Below are 17,961 nucleotides of genomic sequence, written 5' to 3'. Positions count from 1 at the left end.
ACTTATTTGCAATTCATGCACAATCTGGATAGAATTGGGGTTCATGTTTGCTTTTCAATAGCTCAATCTTTTATTTGTCCATGCACATCCTTGTAGTCAAGGCATTATAGTATAAGCACCACTGGTGCCGGGGCCAATATGCAGCCACATTCTATGAAGAGCACTAAGCAATCACTTCACTTTCTTACCTGTTACTATATATTACTTCTTCTCCATTCTTGGCCCAGCTAATAACTGGTTTCGGGTTTCCACCCGCTTCACAATGCAGAAGCACACCCAATGTTCCACTAGCCAGTGCCACTGTCTGTCCGATATGAGTTACAACTTCAGAAGCAGAAAAATGCTGCGCTGCAGATATTTTTCTAAGAATGACTGGTTTCCTGAAAGACTGGCCTGGAAAGATTTCATGAGGTTCAAATACTTCTGATTCCATTGATGATGATCTCCAGGAACTGGAGAAACCCGAAACAGGTTTGTAAAATGAATGTTCCGATCTTCCAGGACTAACCTGTTTAGGCTCTGCCTTGAAAACAGGTGCTTCATAGCTTTCTACATAGCTCCGCGCTAACTCATGGGCCAACTGGGATAACAGATGTCTGCTGTTGTTGTCATGGAGTTCGACAGGTTGCTGAGACAAAGATTGGATGATTTCATCTATGCGCTTAATGTCAAATACAACAGTGTTTGCTAAAGAGTGCTCCATAACATGATCTTCCTCTGAGGAGATGTTCCTTTCAAAGGATTCTTGAGGATCAGCTGGATCCACATAATATTCTGACCAAGGTTTTAAGGCCAGTAGTCTTGAGATTATATTATCATAGCGACTACTTGCATCTGACATTTGAATTTGTTTTTCAGTCTTGCTTCTGTTAAATAAATTAGCAGTTTGATGTTTTTCTGGACGATTATAAGCCTCATTCTTCTTGATTTTCCTATTATTTTCATCATCTCTTATTCTAGAAGCCTGAGAAATAATTTTATTATTCTCTCCAATGAGCTTGATAACAAAATGTTCTTGGCTAAGCCCAGCCATGCATGTGTACACTCCAGTGTCGGAAGATCGAAGGTGATGAATTTTGATATATCCATGTGGGGCAACGGTAATGTGCTCTGAGCTTATCAAGTGTTTCCCATCCTTCTCCCATATAATCCGGGGTTTACGGAACCGGCGCACAGGACACTTAAGTACAAGAGAGGTCTTTGGAAGGAGGTAAGCATATCCACCAACAACAAACTGCAACTTCTTCTGCTTTCTTGTTTGGATGTATATTTTTCTCAGACCTGTAATCTGGGGGTTCGTTTTCTGGCCAGGCCTAGGTCCTTAAAATACAAGAGACTATTTAGGGGGACGTGTATGGAAATAAATAAATATATATATATATATATATATATATATATATATATATATATATATATATATATATATATATATATATATATAACAATATAAAAATAATAATACAAACTAATTATTTACTCTGACTTAAAGAGGCTCTGTCACCAGATTATAAATGCCCTATCTCCTACATAATCTGATCGGCGCTGTAATGTAGATAACAGCAGTGGTTTTTATTTTGAAAAACGATCATTTTTTAGCAAGTTATGAGCAATTTTAGATTTATGCTAATTACTTTCTTAATAGACAACTGGGCGTGTTTTTACTTTTTACCAACTGGGCGTTGTACAGAGAAGTGCATGACGCTGACCAATCAGTGACCAATCAGTGTCATACACTTCTCATTGTTCCAGCCCAGCTTCATTCACTAAACAGCATGATTGTACACGGCGTGATTGTGCAGTTAAAGAAGCTGGGCTGGAACAATGAGAAGTGTATGACGCTGATTGGTCACTGATTGGTCAGCCTCATACACTTCTTTACAACGCCCACTTGGTAAAAAGTAAAAACATGCCCAGTTGTCTATTAAGAAAGTAATTAGCATAAATCTAAAATTGCTCATAACTTGCTCAAAAATGATCGTTTTTCAAAATAAAAACCACTGCTGTTATCTACATTACAGCGCCGATCAGATTATGTTGGAGATAGGGCACATATAATCTGGTGACAGAGCCTCTTTAATATTATAGCAATTACAACCAGATGTATTTGCTTACACTACTATTCCTACCTTCCTTCTACCCCACATAATAGCACATCTAACAGTTTAGGGAAAAAGCAGGTATAAGGCTTCGTTCTACGTCAGGGCTCCGTTCCGTAGTTTTGACCAGATGAATAGCGCAGTCGACTACGGTATTCATCCCGTCAAAACGACGGAACCCTTGCACCATGGAGACAAACTGAAACCATTGGCACCGGATCCGTCACCATTGAAATCAATGGTGACGGAAACGGAAACCTTTGGTTTCAGTTTGTGTCAGTCAGGGCTCCGTTCCGACGGAAAGCTACGACGGAACGTCGGAACGGAGCCCTGACACAGATGTGAACATTAGTTAGCAGTATCCAATATATCTATATTTGGAATAAAAAAGTTTCCCCCTAAAAACTCAATGACCTAAATTTAAAGGTGTTAGTTTTTTTCCCATTATTTCATCAGTAGATAGTATAAAGATAATACACTCCTCAACAATGAAATTGCAACACCAAAAAGTGCAAGCCGACAGGTTATGCAAACTGAGGAAATAGCAGGTGTCGCTAAGATCTGCAAATTATCAAATTTTCAAACACCTGAGGCATGTGGGAGAAGCATAAAAGCCAGATTGAAAGCAAATTTTTTTTAGACACATGAAACCTCAAAAATCGGATCAAGTGGTGTGGGATGATTGTGCGATGCCCTCTGTTGGTCGACGTGCCAGTTATCGCCACTTGTCGCAAACTGAGAGGGACAGAATCCTTGAACTGAGAGACTTTGGTTTATCACTCCAGCAAATTGCTACACGCCTAGGCCGAGATGTCAGCACTGTTCAAAGTTGTGTGTCCCGGATGTTGGGAGAACAACAACGAACAAGAATGACAGCAAGAGGTGGGAGGAGTCGAACCTCTGCACGGAAGCATCGTGTGATTGGAAGAATGGCACGTAATGATCCATTCTGTACCGCAAGTCAAATTGAACGTCACATTCCAAGCCTAGGGCGGCAACCAGTGTCGACACAAACCATCAGAAGGTGTTTGGACGAAATTGGACTAAAAGCCAAATGTCCAGCTACAGGTGTTCGATTGACCACAAGCCTCCACTCACAAATGCTACCATGATGCACAGCAAGAAGGTAATGGAGGCTGAAACGGAGGTCTATCCCCTTCAGCGATCAGTCCCACTTTTGTCTCGGACGCAATGATAACTGGAGATTGGTCCTACTCCCGATACTATAGTGTCTGGTGTCATAATGTACGGTAGCCGAACCCCTCTAGTCTTCATTTCAGGTACACTAACAGCTCGACGTTACATTGATTTGGCCGTGGGACCAGTGGTACGGCCATTTCTCCAAAGTGTCCCAGAAGCTGTTTTTCAACAGGACAACGCCAGGCCGGATGTTGCTCGTGCTACTGTGTGCAGCCTGCATGGCCTAAACCTGCTAACATGGAGTACAGCATCTCTGGACTTGTCTCCCATCGAGTCATTGGTCGGCAATTGCAAAGGGAGCTGCCAGCAGCCAATCTTGATGATTTGCGTGCCCCAGTGCATTCAGCGTGGCATAACATTCCTCAGGGAACCATTAATAACTGCATTAATAGCATGCCAAGGCGTGTAAGTGCGTGTTGTTCTGCGCATGGCGTTCATACTCGATACTGAATAAATCAAGGTGTTTGGAATATTTTGTTTCCATTTTTTTCTAATTTGCATATCATTAACATGTCTATCGATCCTGTGATTTCCACAATTCCAAAACTTTTCTTTCTTGGTGTTGCAATTTCAATGTTGAGTGTATATGCGAAAGTATAGGAAAATAAAACATATACTGGGGTATGAATTTAACAGCATGTTAAAAACCATAAAAGATTTAAAGGAGTATCCCAAAATTGTACATTTAATAATAATAATAATAATAATAATAATAATATTATGTGTGTTACAAATATAATGTGATACAAAACATCTTGGAAAAGTGTAAATGAAAAACCATAGATATTACTAGTGCATGGTGCCAGTAAGCAAGGGCGGGTCATCTGATGAAGGACGGAGCTAGCACACATAGATGAATTCACCACGGCATATTCCCCAGTCTTTACTTTCTTCCTACAAACTGCACCTTGGATCTGTGTTCCCTCTCCGCATGACACTGAGCACTGGAAAGAAACAAGTTTTTTAATTATATTTTAGATTCCTATGGTGTAATAAATACATTTGTTCACATCTGCATTGGAGGCTTCATTTAGAGCCTCCTCTGTAGAGTTTGTCAGATTCTGCCAAACGACAGATGCCACAACAAGGGAATCTGTGACACAGATCTAAACAGAGCCTTAGGCTGTGTTCACATCAGCGTTGCTTTTTCGTTCATGGGTTCCATTGCAGCTTTCCGTCGGAGGAACTGATGAACGGAAAGCCAAATGGAAACTAAAGCTTCCATTTGTATTACCACTGATTTCAATGGTAATGCTTCCGTTTGCCTTGGTTTCCGTTTGTTTCTGTTCCGTAAAGTTTCAGTTTTTTTCCCATAAACAATAGCGCAGTAGACTACACTATTATTTCCACGGAAAAAACGGAAACCTTACGGAACGGAAACATACGGAAACCAAGGCAAACGGAAGCATTAAAATTTAAAATCAATGGTAATGCAGACGGAAGCTTTAGTCTCCGTTTGGCTTTCCATTCATGGATTCCTCTGATGGAGAGCTGCCACTAAACCCATGAACGGAAAAGCAAAGCTAATGTGAACAGGCCCTTAGCTGATCTGTGTGATAATTATATGATATTGCGTGCACTATTTGAAAAATATAAGTCAGCTTTATTACAAATAAACATTCTAAAAAAAAGAAATGTAAAATGAACATTGTATTTTGTTTTTACTCTATGTAAAACTTTAACTAATAACCCACAACCTCTGCATAAAGAGAGTATTGCCACTCAGTTTTTTTCATTGTTAAAGCTGAATTTCAATTATAGTTTAAAATATTATATTTAGGCCACTATCCAATGGGTAATGCTTACTTGTTATTTCTTCTGACCTGTGACTATTTAGCCCTGACAGCAATGATCAATGACATTGTGAGCTAGTCTGACACTATCAATAGCTCAGTGTTATGGCAGCCTACAAGGACTTTATTTCAAAATTAATTCTGGATGGAGCCATCTACTTATAAAGTATACAAGACTGTATAGACTGCTACCTTGTGAGTCAGTGTGACAATTGACTACAATAAATAATTAATTCAGCCAACAAAAGCCTCTGACAACCCACTTCTCTTTACATTTCTATCAGTTTATTTGTCTCAAAACAGTGCCAATAGTCCTACATCACCCCATAATCTACCTAACTCTACCACCTGCTAAAGAACTGGTCCATTTATTTTAAAACTTTACTTTTATAAACATGTTCTATGCACAGTTACCAAGAATGTACAAGAAAATAACAATATATTTGAAATTATACAAAAAAAAAAACAACATATTGATGCCTTTTAATATGCCAAAAATGATAATGTTTCTTTGAGTTACAATATACCTGAGACCAATCTGTTAAATACCACTCTGGTGGACAATCTTCATTTTCGCACATTTCTTGAGATGTTGGCTTTGGAGATGAACAAAATGTTTCTGCCAGTTCCAGGATACTGCCATCAGAAAGTCTTTGCTTGCAGAGGACATCACGAGTATGTACACCTCCCCCGCAAGACTGTGAGCACTGCAAAGAGGTGCAGGTTGAGTTATAAACCAATCCATGGTCCGGCATCGTAATAGTTAGTACAGCATTCAGAATAAACTCCAAGTTGATTCAGAATATAATCTCAGTATAACACTTTCTCATTGCCATCTATATACCCTCTATCTAAACTCCTACTTGTACCTTAAAAACTGCATCAAAACTGTGTGTGTGATCCCGGCCTGAGCCATTTCACGGAACCTAACATTCACCATACTGTCTCTGATCTATTGTTTAGACCTAAATGCGACCAAAGACCAGCATGGAGTTTCTATGTTCTCTCTGTATCTGAATGGGTTCCCTCTGGGTTCTCTGGTTTCCTCCCACATTCTAAAAACATACTGATATACAGTACTGAGCTGTGACTGAGATAGGGAAATTAGATGGTAAGCCTCTGTATAGTGCTACAGAATATGTTGGTGCTATATAAGTAATGACAATTAAATGCGCTAGAAAATAAAGTGCATTCAAAGTAGAAGCACTGATTGAGATGGGGTCATGAACACTGCAGTCTGGATATTACAATCATTTAATTATGGGGATTCCACAGAAGGGAAACTCCGGGCTTTAATTTTTATTTTTTTAATAATAATTGCTTGGCAGCGAATAGATATTTTTTCCAAAACGTTAGAGGTTGTGAATGTAGAGTGGTTGCACTGTAGTTGGAAAAATCGAAATCATTATATACATTGTTCGCTAGTTTTTGATGCGATGACTCAAGTTGATTTCCATGCCTTAGGGTTAAAGCTATACTCTTTAGTTTTTCAATGATTCACCACTCAAGCTAGATTGTATGCAAGTCAGTAATACACTATGTACAGTCTGTAACTATTCACTAGTTCTAGCATATTTGAACAGACTATGTACTGGAGTTTGCACTGACAAGAGTTAATCTTTTTTTTTTTTTTTTCTGTTTTTGTGTAAGTTTTTGGCAGAGTGGCTCCCCCTATAAAAAGCTGCTGAAAACAAGATAAGCCCTTTTGCTGGCATGGCCCCAAAACCAGCCATCTTTAAATAAATACAGCTTTCAATTTATACTGCTTCTTCTTTATCATCTTGAAGGATATAAGCTTTGATTATAATAAAGTCATCTGCCAAAAAATAGAAAGCTTTTAAATGCATCCAGGCTTCTTCTCTCCCTCTTTCTACTAGTTATCCACTTCTTTTACTGAAGTTTCAGAATTTCAATTAAAGTTCTTTGTAGTAAAATCAGTTAAAATGTGATCCTTCACCTGTTTGTTGGGATTTCTCATATAAGTGATTAAAAAGAATGCTACATGAATTAAAACTATTTTTTTTTTAGCATATAAAAGATTTATAGAGGATACATAGCAAAGTTAAATATGAAGATGCAATGTAATGCATAAGAAAATGAGAATGGATGCCTCTATATATTATGCAGGCGTCTTCAACAAATGCAGAGGAGTGAACGATTTTACTAGTCTTTAAAGAGGCTCTGTCACCACATTATAAATGCCCTATCTCCTACATAATCTGATTGGCGCTGGAATGTAGATAACAGCAGTGGCTTTTATTTTGAAAAACGATCATTTTTGAGCAAGTTATGAGCAATTTTAGATTTAGTTTCTTAATGCCCAACTGGGCGTGTTTTTACTTTTGACCAAGTGGGTGTTGTAAAGAAGTGTATGAGGCTGACCAATCAGTGACCAATCAGTGACCAATCAGCATCATACACTTCTCATTGTTCCAGCCCAGCTTCTTTCACTGCACAATCTCACTGTGCTGTGGATAATGCTGGGCTGGAACAATGAGAAGTGTATGAAGCTGATTGGTCACTGATTGGTCAGCCTCATACACTTCTTTACAACGCCCACTTGGTCAAAAGTAAAAACACGCCCAGTTGGGCATTAAGAAACTAAATCTAAAATTGCTCATAACTTGCTCAAAAATGATCATTTTTCAAAATAAAAACCACTGCTGTTATCTACATTACAGCGCCGATCAGATTATGTAGGAGATAGGGCATTTATAATGTGGTGACAGAGCCTCTTTAAGGCCAAAATCAGCTACATCATTAAGCGGTTAATATGCACTAAAGGGGCCCGAATAATGCGCCAACTATATTTACATATACTGTAAGGAAGGATTTCTCATTTTAATATGACTGTTGGGGTGATAATAAATTATTTAGATGCAATGGACATTTTTAAAGGAGAAAATATCTTCATTATGCACATTAGAGGACATGTAGCTTACTTACATGTGTAGCTGACCTGAGTTAGCCTCTTGCCAGTTTTTGATATCATAAGCTTTTTATATTCAGCTCATCATATCAGGAGATCATGATGTATCATACTCAAATTTTAGATATCTACTATTTTCTCAGTTACAATGATATGTGAGCAAAAAACAGCATTATTAGATCTCAAAACGAAGATTGATACCTTTCTTTGTATCTTTATATCTTTCAAAAACATTACTTGCTCCACCAACTGGGCTAAAATTCTAATGAGTGCTAAATTCTATATTATAAATTCTGGTAGAGGAAAAGAAGAGAAATATTTCTAACCCTCACTTATTAAGAAATACCTTCACCCAACTCCAAATTTTGCCCAGAAATACATGCAAGTCAGTAGACATTTAGGAAAAACTAAGCACGTGATTTTAGAACGCTCATTTCTTGACATAGTAATAAATGTACCTTACTTATAGCTATTTTAGATATACAGTAACTAGGGAGCCTTTGAACCTTACCGGTTTCCATTCTGTTGGGTACCATGCTGGTGGGCAATCAAAGCGATTACAGGCCTGCACCAAAGTTGGTTTAGGTTGTTTGCAGAAGTCATCTCCTAAGACCACAGTTTCATTTGTTTCTCGTGACAGAAGATGAGAACAAAATACATCTCTTGTTTGTAATCCTACTCCACAAGTTAAGCTGCATGAGCTCCAGTTTCCAATTTCCCACCTGGTTTAGGGAACAAAAAATAAATCACAATCAAATGTTTCCTTTTGCTTATAAAAATAAGACATTTTTCATATCTATAGTCCTGGACAATTGAAAAGTCAGGCAGAGACAACTATACAAACCATAATCCTAATTCTAAAACATCAAGAAGCAAAATAAAGTAAATGTAAGGCCTTATTCAGACGAATAATGTAAAACTCGTCAGTGTTTCATCAGGGAAAAACTGACGATTTTGCGTGAGAGTTCAATCATTACTTTGTCAGAGTGTGTTCAGTGTGTCAGTTTTTTCCTGTCCGTGGAGCATCAGTGATCATCAGTTTTTCATGTCTGGCAGTATTTTCTGCTTTATTTTCAGCATCTGCTAGCAGCACAACAGTGAAAATCTGACTGCACTTGGATGGAATCCGTGGTCTGTCAGTTTTTTTTTTCACTGATTCATTGACTTGAATGGGTGAGTCTCGTGCAAGAATTGGACCCAGTACTGCATGCTGCGATTTTCTCCGCATGGACTAACGTTGAGTGCAGAAAACAGCTCCTGTATTTCAGACGTAATTGCTCGTACTCGCGTTTTGCGGGGCGTCTTTTACGGCCGTAATTTGGAGCTGTTCTTCATTGGAGTCAATGAAAAACGGCGCCAATTACGTCCCAAGAAGTGTCCTGCATTTCTTTTAACGAGGCTGTATTTTTACGTGCTGTCTTTTGACAGCGACACGTAAAATGACAGGTCGTCGGCACAGTACATCGGCAAACCCATTGAAAGTAATGGGCAGATGTTTGCTGACGTATTGGAGCCGTTTTTTCAGACGTAATTCGAGGCGTAAAACGCCTCCATTACGTCTGAAACTAGGTCGTGGGAACCCAGCCTAAGGTGTCAATGTTCAATCATGTGCTGTCAGTTATACACTCTGACAGCACACAGACATGAACATCGTTTGTCCAAAAAAGGCCTAAGGCTGTAGGCAATCTTCCGTCGGACGCTAATGATGGTTCTGTGAAACACAGACCAAACACGGATGGCTTCCTTGTGCAGTCCGTTGTTTCACAGACCAAATCAGTGAAAAGAGACCTGTCCTATTTTTGACAAAACGGCCGCACGGTTCCGTTAAAACAACGGAAGTGCACATGGCCCAAGTGAAATTAATGTGTCAGGGTGCTATCAGTTAAAACAACAGATAGCACCCTGATAAAAAAAAAAGAATTTGGCATGAGGCCTTAATCTGTTGGATAATACAAGATGGATAATATGCTCTCTTTTTTTTTTGTCCAAGTATGTAAATCCAGATCACATAGGGAACCTTATCATAAACATAAAAGGGGCTTCTTTACTGTAAGAGCAGTGAGACTATGGGTTGTCACGGTTTGTTCATGGAATTAATTTAAAAGGGGCTTGGATGCCTTTCTAGAAAGACACTAGATTGCTTAGATGGATCATGGTTTAAGGGATTTATTCTGATTTCCATAAAATTAGGAAAATGTACTTCTGACTCATATGGGTTGCTTGGCCCTTTTGTAGATCAAGACTGCAAGATAATAGATTGAACTTAAAGTGTAGCTAAACGTTTGACAAAGTTCTGACATGTCAGAAGTTTGGATTGCTGGGGGTCCGAGCACTGAGACCCCCACCAATCGCTAGAACGAAGCAGCTGAAGCGTTCGTGTGAGCGCTCAGCCGCTTCGTGTCTGTGTGGCTTTTTCCGGAAATAAATGTATCAGTGTACGGACTCAATAGAAAGTCTATGAGCCCGTACTCCGATACATCGGCTTTCCGGAAAAAGACAAACAGACACGAAGTGGCTGAGCGCTCACACGAGTGCTTCAGCTGCTTCGTTCTAGTGACTGGTGGGGGTCTTAGTGCTCGGACCCCCACCTATCCAAACTTCTGACAAGTCACTATGACATGTCAGAAGTTTGTCTAACATTTAGCTACACTTTAATGGACAAATTCGTCTTTTTTCAACCTTATCAACTATGTCTATGCAACTTGGTCAAATAAAGACATCTTTAAACACGTGAGATCACAAATGCTCAGGCTATATTTGTCATATAAGCTTTCCACACCTTCATTTAATACTTTATTCGATAAGGTTGCAGAAATTGTACTTAAAAACTGCCACTGCTTTCAAGTTGATCATCCTCCTTATCTCAGGGGGTGTTCGGGATTAGTAAAACATGCCTGCTTTCTTCCAGAAACAGCACCACACCTCTCCATGGATTGTGTCTGATATTACAGCTTAGCTCAATTAAAATAAATGGGGCTAGGCTGCAATACCACACACAACCTGTGGACACAACCTTTCTTTTTAGAAGAAAGCAGCCACGGACAACTCCTTTAACATGGCAGAAGAAGCTAATTTACGGTATAATCTTCTATAAGGATTTTCCAGCAAATTAATTTCAGCTACAGTGATCTTGTGACAACAGGTCTTATACCAATGAAATCTATTGGGAACAACACATATATATTTCTACTTACGTGATCTAATTTAAAAATTTATTTATCATGAAACAGAGAATGGAAAATTTAATAGAACAACCAACTTCAGTCAACTTTAAAGACAGGCTTAAAAAAAATAGAACTTTTATCTCCCAATGAAAATGAGTTTAATACGGCTCCAGATTAATCTAAACAGAACATACTACACCACATAAATCCGAGTCATTCTAAAGTATACCCAATTATAAAACAATTTGTTGATTGATTCCCTAGAAATAACTGAAAAATTAAGCAAAGAAACAGATAGTTGATATATTATACAAATTGGCGGTCATGACTTTTATGACAGGTCTAATTTTTATCACTGCCAGCTAGAAATTCCATATCAATGAGAAATTATTCTTTCTAGAAAGAAATGTTAAGTAGAATAATCAAAGTCTGCCTTATCACCCATAGTTTGCGTAAGTGTAATATTTGGGGGGTCCATGAAGGAGAGGATATGGTAAGAATGAGCTGTATTCATGTCTAATAATCTCTCACATATGTGCGTACTAGTGAACTTTCTAGACGCTGCTCATTGAGGTTACTAGGAACACGTGTAGAGAATAAGTAAACATCAGGACTAAAGTGGTGGAAATTGCAACCAATTGTACAAATGGATTATAGTAATTCACAATATAATGGTGAAGAGTTGACAGTGCGCACTAAAATGTATAATGAAATAAAGATAACGCCAGTACAAAAGCAAAGCTGTGATCTCATGGTTGAATGTAGATTAGGTAATGGAACTGTGATGGGTTAGTGCATTGTAAAACGAGATTATTTGAGATAAAGAGTACCATTTATATCTCCAGTTCCCATCCCGAGGGACTATTTACAATTCATTGTGCAGAACTTTACTCGGTCACAGAATCGGATAGAAAGAAGATCTATGTCTAGTTGGGCAACTTTACGGAATGTATCTATACAGAGGGGGTTGGGTGAGCAAATGATCAGCTAATGGTGAAAATAGAAGAATGACCTTTGCTTTTATTGAAAAAGGAACCTATTTTGAACATCATGCAGCGCAGCAATTCTCATATTGTACTTTAACTGAGTTTATCCGACAACACATTTACGAGTGCTGTTCTTGAATGACCCGTCAAAATCTGATGTCTAAAGGCTTGGCCCCATTGTGATGAGATGCCAGTATGGTGGCAAAATTTGAGAGCAGTGAAAGGTGAAGTAGGAGAATATGTCATGAGAAGGAGTGGTGATCAGTGGCGGATTATCATTAGGGCGGTTCGGGCGGCCGCCCGGGGCCCAAGGCTCCCGGGGGCCCATGGCCGACCGAACCACACATGATCGCACGGCCCCCCTCATGCCCAGTGTGGCGTCGCTAGCACCGGAGGGGGCCCCGGTGCTATCGGCAGCCACATTCACACATCAATGAAAAGTTACTATAGTAACTGGGGCCTATGTAATAAACTACATGGGCCCCTGTTACTATAGTAACTGACAGTACTTACCCCTCCTCTTCCTGGAGCGCATCGGAGGTTCTGATGTCACAGCGCCGTGCGCAGCACATAACTTCACAATGCTATGCGCCGCGCACAGCGTCCCGACTGTTGATGGAGTGAGGACCAGCGGCTGAAGAGGAGGTAAGTTTAATTTTATTGTCTTGCTGATGGGTTGGGGTCAGACACCCAGGACCCCCGCTAATCAGCTGTTTTGAAGGGGTTGCAGCCGCTCATACGAGCGCTACTTCCCCTTCATTCCGGTCACTTTCTCACACTGAATCGCCGACACGGACTTGTCAGCGATTCACAGTGTGAGCAAGTGAGGGAACTGAAGGGGAAGCAGCACTCGTACGAGCGGCTGCAACCCCTTCAAAACAGCTGATTGGCGGGGGTCCCGGGTGTCTGACCCCAACCCATCAGCTATTGATGGCCTATTCTGAAGATAGGCCATCAATGTTTAAACCTTTAAAGCCTACCGTGTGTTAGGCTTAGATACAGGGCCCCAGCTTATACTGCATAAGCATACTGTTGGCTGGACCCTGTATCTAAGCCTACATTAGGCTTAGATAAAGGGTCCAACAAACAGTATCACACATGCACATGGGCCCTGTATCTAGGGCCCTGTATCTAAGGCCCTGTTCACATCACCGCTGCCCTTCCGTTGAGGGGTTCCGTCTGGTTAACCCCTCAACAGAAAGGCAAATGGAAACCTTAGCTTCTGTTTGCATCACCATTGATCTCAATGGTAATGGAAACTTTGCTAAAGATTTCCGTTTGGGGGGATATTAATTTGTATCTATAGGGGGCTGTGTGTAACGCTCTCTACGGGGGGGGATGTGTGATATCTACAGGGGGCTGTGTGTGGCGCTATGTATGGGGGGGTGTAATATCCACAGGGGCTGTGTGTGGCACTATGTACAGGGGGCAGTGTGTGGCACTATGTACAGGGGGCTGTGTGTGGCGCTATCTATGGGGGGGTGTAATATCTACAGGGGCTGTGTGTGGCGCTATGTACAGGGGGTTGTGTGTGACACTATGTACAGGGGGCTGTGTGTGGCACTATGTACAGGGGGCTGTGTGTGGCGCTATCTATGGGAGGTTGTAATATTCTCAAGGGGTTGTGTGTGGCACTATGTACAGGGGGCTGTGTGTGGCACTATGTACAGGGGGCTGTGTGTATGTGGTGTTTTACAGTGTGTGGTATTATTATATTCAGGCGCGCAGTGTTTGGTGCTATTATATTTAGGGGTACAGTATGTGGCACCATGATAACTTTATTTTCATTTATAGGTGTGGAAATGTTGGAAAAGTGAGGAGTCGAAGACATCTCAGTGGCAAATTCTGCAGAAATCAGTCATGGCCGGAAGAAGTCGTCATGTGCTTTGGACCGGATGGAGAAGGAGAGAGGAAAAAAACTACTAGAATCTGAGACGTCGTCACATGTGAGTCACTAGATTTATAGAGAATCTGTCACCTCTCCTGACATTTTTATTATAGGAAATCCTTGTATTTCACAAAAAGTCTTTCTGCAGTCCAGGACTGATAGACAATTCCCATTGTCAGGAGGATGTGTCCCTGCACAGTGTGATACTGTCAGTATGTAGGGACATAGCCCTGTGACAAGGGGAATCCGTGACACCCATTTGTTAATGCTTTCCCAAAAAGGTAGTGTTAAAAATAGTTACGGCACGGCAGGGAGGCGGTGCGCAAGGGGGGCCCAAGTTTGGGTAACAGCCCAGGGCCCATCATCTACTTAATCTGCCACTGGTGGTGATAATACTACATAAACAGTACTGACACGTGTACTAGAGGATCCTCTGGTGGACAGGGCTCTGCCACCATAATGGCACAATAATAATCCCCAAATATTCCGTTTTATGTTATGTCCTGCATATGCAAAGATAACAACAAAAATCTTATGGTACAATTAACAGTGGACGTGTACATGTTCTGTTTATATGGAGGACGCTAACAGAAGCATGAAGATCCAGTGTTATAATCCACTGATTGTAGAATATGTTGCTAAACCTGCCAAATAAAGCATACTTTTTTGCATTTTTTTTTTTTTAAAGCGGGACTTTCAACTCAATATTCTGCACTAGGTAAGTTCAGCATATTACAGGGACAGGTTAGTTCGCCAAACGGTCCAAAAAGTATTGTGCCGCTAAGCTAATAGGAGCGATCAAATAAACCGAACTCACAGTTATGAGTCCGGTGTATTCATGAGGCAAGTGCTCCCCCAGCCTCCCCGCCGCCGCACAATCACGGATGGCTGGCTGCTGTCTATGCATAGACAGAATCCCTTCAGCCTGTTTATCGCTGTGAGGAGGACAAAGGAAAGTGGGCAGAGGCAGAATGAGTGCCCTCCTCATGAATACACCTATAAATATGGCTATGAGTCCGGTGTATTCTTTAATTTCTCCTATTAGCCAAACGGCACAGTATTTTTCTTGTACCATTTTGAATAATAGTAGAACGGAGCTGTCCCTATACTATGCTGCCCTTCCCTAGGACAATATATTGAGGTGACAGATCCGCTTTAAAGCACTGTATAAGGTACAGATTTTGTAGCAGAAATTTCTACCACTGAAAATCTGTCCTATTTATCTGAATGGGTTGTTTTTGCTGTGTATGGATTTCTGCAACAAAATCTGCAGCATGTGCAGGAGGCCTAATAATTTTATAACAATTACTAACAGTAGTGACTCTCTGACATAGTTCTTCATATAAGCAAAAGCTGATTGTAGTTTACGCATGCTGCTTCTAATAATAAAAACAGAAACCATTATGAAATGTGAAGATAGTTAACCATGTGTAATAAAATCCTTTCTTTGTTTTTATCTGAATCACACATTTCATGGAGACTATACCAGGCAGTTAAAACTAGAAGACATACATGAGTATATCAGGTACTAGGCCTGTTCTGCACAATCCTCCTGCTAGAAACTGATTAACCCCTTATTTTGTATCTAAATTGTAACATGTTGCACTTTAATGATTTGACACAATGTAAAGAAAACTCCAATCTCCTTATGACACTGCGGATATATTTACTGAAAGTACAGAACATATTGACAATATTCTAATCTGCTCTAAAACTTTCTGGACAAGCTGTACTCCCCACTTCCTTTTTTAAAGGTCCATCTTTCGGGCAATAACAATCTTGTGCATACGGGATCATTCGTCGGTGGTTTGAAAAATGTATGTGACATGTGAATGAAACAGCGCTTCCTATAGACAGAGCCCCCTGTAGATAGTGCCACATAGTTTCCCCTGTAGATGTTATCACAAACAGTGCCCCCTGTAGTGTCCTCTGTAGATAGCGCCACACACTGCCCCTGTAGTAAGTGCCATACACAGTGCCTCCTGTAAAAAGTGTAACAAACAGTGCCCCCTGTAGATAGCGCCCCCTGTAGATTGTGCCTAACAGCACCCCCTGTAGATGGTGTCACACACTGCCCCTGTAGATGGTGTCACACACAGCGTCCCCTGTACAAAGTATCACACACAGTGCCCCTTGTAGAAAGTGCCATACAGTGCCCTTGTAAAGTGTCTTGCACAGTGCCACCTGTGGATAGTGCTACATACAGTGCACCTGTAGATAGTGCCTCATAAAGTCTCGCTGTAGTTAATGCCTCCTGTAGATAGTGCCAAACAGTGCCCCTGTAGATAGTGCCTAATATAGTGACCACTGTAGATAGTGCCACGTACTTTCCCCCCGTCGATAGCGCCACATACAGTGCTCCTGTAGATTGTGCCACATACAGAACCCTCTGTAGATAGTGCCACAGACAATGCATCCTAAAACAAATAAACATACTAATCTGTCTCCGTTCCCACACTTCCCAGCGGCACAAGCCTGGCCTCTTCTAGTGAGGCCTTCTCCTGAAGAATGAAGCAGGCAGCGCAATGTCATCAATCCGCCTGCATCACAGAAAAAGAGTGGAGAACTGCAGTGCAGGGGTAGTGTCGGTGGTTGTTGGGTAAGGTCAGCGGCACTGTTGCCCCCTCAAAAACACTGTAGGCTGCCACCTGAGACGAGATGCTCATCTCACCTCATGGCAGATGCAACTAATCTAATAATATGCATGATATATATCAACTTTGTAATTTACTTACTGTAAGGCCCCATGCACATGAATGTGCTTTTGCGGCCGCAATTCCCCCGAAAATCCACGGGAGAATTGCGGCCCCACTAATTCCTATGGGGCTATGCACACGACCGTGGTTTTCATGGTCAGTGCATGGCCCCGGAGCCCGGACTGCAGAAAGAACGGGCAAGCCTTATTACGGCCGTGTTCTGCGGTCCGGGCTCATTGAAAATAATGGCCGCAGCCATGTGCACAACCCGCGATTTGCTGGCGGCTCGCGGCTGTCACTCCGTGGCCGGCGAACCCAGAAATCACGGCCGTGCACATGGCTACGGTCGGGTGCATGAGGCCTTAAACTTTTGCTTTCTTATCCATGCATAGTCTGTGCAAAGTTACTGCCACTAGGTGTTTTCCTAGATGTCTGTCTCCCTTCTGCTGTCCATCCCATGTTGTCAAGCAAAATCCATCTCTAGTTACAGAGCAGAGATGTACTGCAAGATGTGGGGGGTGTCTCTTCACAGCCTGCTCATAGAAGTCTATGGAGAGGGGAGGGGGAGCAGGAGGAGGGCGCAGAGTCAGACACAGATGCTGCCCATAGAAGTTCATGGAGAGGGGGGAGCAGGAGGAGGGTGCAGGAGCAGAAAGAGCGAGAGAGAGAGAGAGAAATCTATTAAGTGCAGAGATTTGTCTTATTACTATGATACTTAAACAAAATAATGATAATAAAATACCCCAAAACAACAGTAACTCTTGGCTATTTTCCAACTAATTAGAAAGGAACAAATTAACAAATACTCTTCCTGGACAATTTGATATTTGCCTGGAATGTAGACTTTGCCTTTATACAACCAAATCTACTTGCTGACTGGTTTTCTAAAGTTCGGAGCAATCTACATTATTCTCGTTCTAGTCTTTGAGCTCACTGTTTTCTACTTCTTGGCAAAATCTGCAGGAAATAGTAAGCGGTGGATTTTGTTTAGCTTGTACTTTGAAAATCTTCCAAGTTTCATTGCACAAAAATGAACAATGTCATTATATCAGCACTGCTACACTGTACTATATCTTTTCTGCGATGATGTGAAAATAAAGATACTGTTGGGTACTAATTCTCAGAGTAGAAATGTGTAGTTACCGTAAATAGTAACATATTGCATTATCTTGATCAGAGTCAATTGTGGTTTGTTGGAGAAATTCCAAA

The 17,961-nt window shown here is 40.9% G+C and overlaps 1 protein-coding gene across 3 annotated transcripts in view; it reads right to left on the bottom strand.

Moving 5' to 3' along the window:
* The window catches only part of ADAMTSL1 (ADAMTS like 1), a 341,136-nt gene that overhangs the window by 68,219 nt on the left and 254,956 nt on the right, over positions 1-17,961 (bottom strand). For all 3 annotated transcript variants that reach the window (XM_075825670.1, XM_075825676.1, XM_075825684.1), the window contains exons 16-19: positions 8,530-8,740; positions 5,617-5,796; positions 4,087-4,240; positions 189-1,320 (exon numbers count right to left, since the gene is read on the bottom strand). In XM_075825670.1, coding sequence (XP_075681785.1) covers positions 189-1,320; positions 4,087-4,240; positions 5,617-5,796; positions 8,530-8,740 — 1,677 coding nt within the window. The remainder of the gene's footprint in view (positions 1-188; positions 1,321-4,086; positions 4,241-5,616; positions 5,797-8,529; positions 8,741-17,961) is intronic.

This window comes from Rhinoderma darwinii, chromosome 1 (assembly GCF_050947455.1).
Source record: "Rhinoderma darwinii isolate aRhiDar2 chromosome 1, aRhiDar2.hap1, whole genome shotgun sequence".
In the NCBI taxonomy this organism is placed as follows: Eukaryota; Metazoa; Chordata; class Amphibia; order Anura; family Rhinodermatidae; genus Rhinoderma; species Rhinoderma darwinii.
This window is presented reverse-complemented; position numbering and strand designations above follow the sequence as displayed.